Consider the following 2,006-nt stretch of genomic DNA (forward strand, 5'->3'; position numbering starts at 1 on the left):
TATTGACGGCACGGGAAGGTAAGTACGCATACTTCCAGTTTTCATTAATTTAAACTGTTTAGGGATTAGTAAATTGTAATGCGTAGCATATCTAACAAATCTTAGAGAAATTCCGATTCGATTGGTATGAAAATCATCGGAATTCGTTCGCAGTGAAAGTAATTATTAACGTTAAATATGTTTCATAAAAACGTGATCTGTTTTCTGATTTGGCACCCTTCTTGAGGGACGTAGTTCTACGTATTGGAATAACACAATTTTTTTGCCAACTAATTCAATAACAAATCCAAATAGCTTTATCAAAATACACGTATTGACTTCTACTAATATTATCCAAAAAAAAAACAAAAAATAAGAGATTATGACATAATAACATGAATGATCGGTTTCTGCATATGAAAGCATGTAGTTTTCATTCAATTCGTTTCTTGTTTCATGGATTTCATGAACAATTTCTCAGAAACTCATCTCACATACATAGTTAGTTGGTAGCGCAAATTCTGGAGGAACGATCCAATGAAGAGTTAACCAAAATAGTCAAATAGTTTTTCAATAATTCAATAAAAAGAAAGATTTATCGCATACTTTACTTTATTCGGTTATATCTGGAACAGCAGACAAATCATCTATTCCATAGTCCGAACGGATACTTTCCGTGTATCCATGGCTCCGTCGCAACTCCAACACCTTATCCGCGGTCAACTGATCACCGAATAATAGTTTTTCAAGCTGTTCGACTTCCATGCTTACAATCAGCCGTTTTTGATTCAATTCAGCAATTTCCTTCAGGTGATACTGCAGAGAATTATTAAGCATCCATTCCTCGATTTTCTTCTTGTTGCGGGACCTTCGCGATGCCATATTGTTCTTCTCCCGCTTGGCCGCCTCCTCTGGACTGTAAACGTGGCTGGCCCGCGATTTGTTCGGATTGGTCGGATAGTCCGAGAGTTTCGGCGCTTCGGCCATTTTTTGCCTCATGAAGTCTGCCTTACGCTGGGCCGATAACATTCTCATAATTTTTTGTCGCACCGATACCTCGGCGGAAACCTCCGCAGACATCAGGGTAGAATCTGTGGCGACTGCATGCAGAGGCAGCAACGCAACCGGTTTCAAGCCAGGGGTGCAACAAGATTGCCGAACCTCAGCTTGTCTCTTCTGTTCCTCGAGAATCTCGCGTTCTATGTTTGGAGTGGGACTGGTCGCACAAGCTCTGACGGTCTGATATGAACAAGCCGACGACGTTGACGGCAATGGCGTACTTTCGGACGCCGTCGACTGTGGTTGTCGTGTGTAATCCCGATGGTCAACGAGCGCTGGATGGTGCATCATGTCGACATTACTTTCCTGTGAGCTTCGGCGGTCCATCTTCAATAGCAAGAATAAACTTCTCAAGATAAGATAGCTTAAATGCTAGTTTCAATGGATCTGGAATTCCGCTTTTTATACAAGAAATTTGTGGAAATACTACCCGTTGCTATCCGTTGTATTTCGTTCCAGGCTGAGAGAGAGGAGCCAGCTGAATGACAGATAGTTTGTTTTCTTCTTATTCTTCTTACGCATCATCATCAAGAAAATTCCAATCTGACAATTTCAATCAAGCATGTTGTTGTCATTCATTTATGAGAAAATATTCAAACTTGACGTGAACCTTTGTTTGTGAGTATTTTTGTGCGTTTTTATCCCCGATTTGATTTTTGACGTAGGACTGCGTCTAACAGGAATATATGGGGGGTATAAGAAGGATCATGTAGGAAATAATAAAAGATGTACCAGGCCAGCCCACATCATGGCTTCCAGCAGCATCGGCCCATTCCAACATTTTTTTTTTACTTTTGATAATTTCGATATAGGTGTTCTAAAGAATTATTTCGATGATTACTAAAACAATATCCGAAATTTTTTTCATTCTTTCATTCATTCTTTCACTGGTTCCAGGTTGATCTATTGCTGCAAGCTCAGTGAATCGATTTTTGCAATGTGGGCGATGATTGTATATTCTCCGATGC

General features: G+C 40.0%; 1 protein-coding gene across 1 annotated transcript; it reads right to left on the reverse strand.

The window, feature by feature from the left end:
• Positions 1-573: 573 nt before the first annotated feature.
• On the reverse strand, positions 574-1,510 carry LOC129779450 (uncharacterized). Its single transcript, XM_055786932.1, has one exon. The coding sequence runs from the start codon at positions 1,363-1,365 to the stop codon at positions 592-594; it is 774 nt and encodes a 257-aa protein (XP_055642907.1). The 5' UTR covers positions 1,366-1,510; the 3' UTR covers positions 574-591.
• Between the last annotated feature and the right edge of the window lie 496 nt (positions 1,511-2,006).

This window comes from Toxorhynchites rutilus, chromosome 3 (assembly GCF_029784135.1).
Source record: "Toxorhynchites rutilus septentrionalis strain SRP chromosome 3, ASM2978413v1, whole genome shotgun sequence".
NCBI lineage: Eukaryota > Metazoa > Arthropoda > Insecta > Diptera > Culicidae > Toxorhynchites > Toxorhynchites rutilus.

Excerpts from the sequence above, each read along its gene's own strand:
- LOC129779450 (XM_055786932.1), bottom strand. The coding sequence starts at position 1,365 with ATGGACCGCCGAAGCTCACAGGAAAGTAATGTCGACATGATGCACCAT.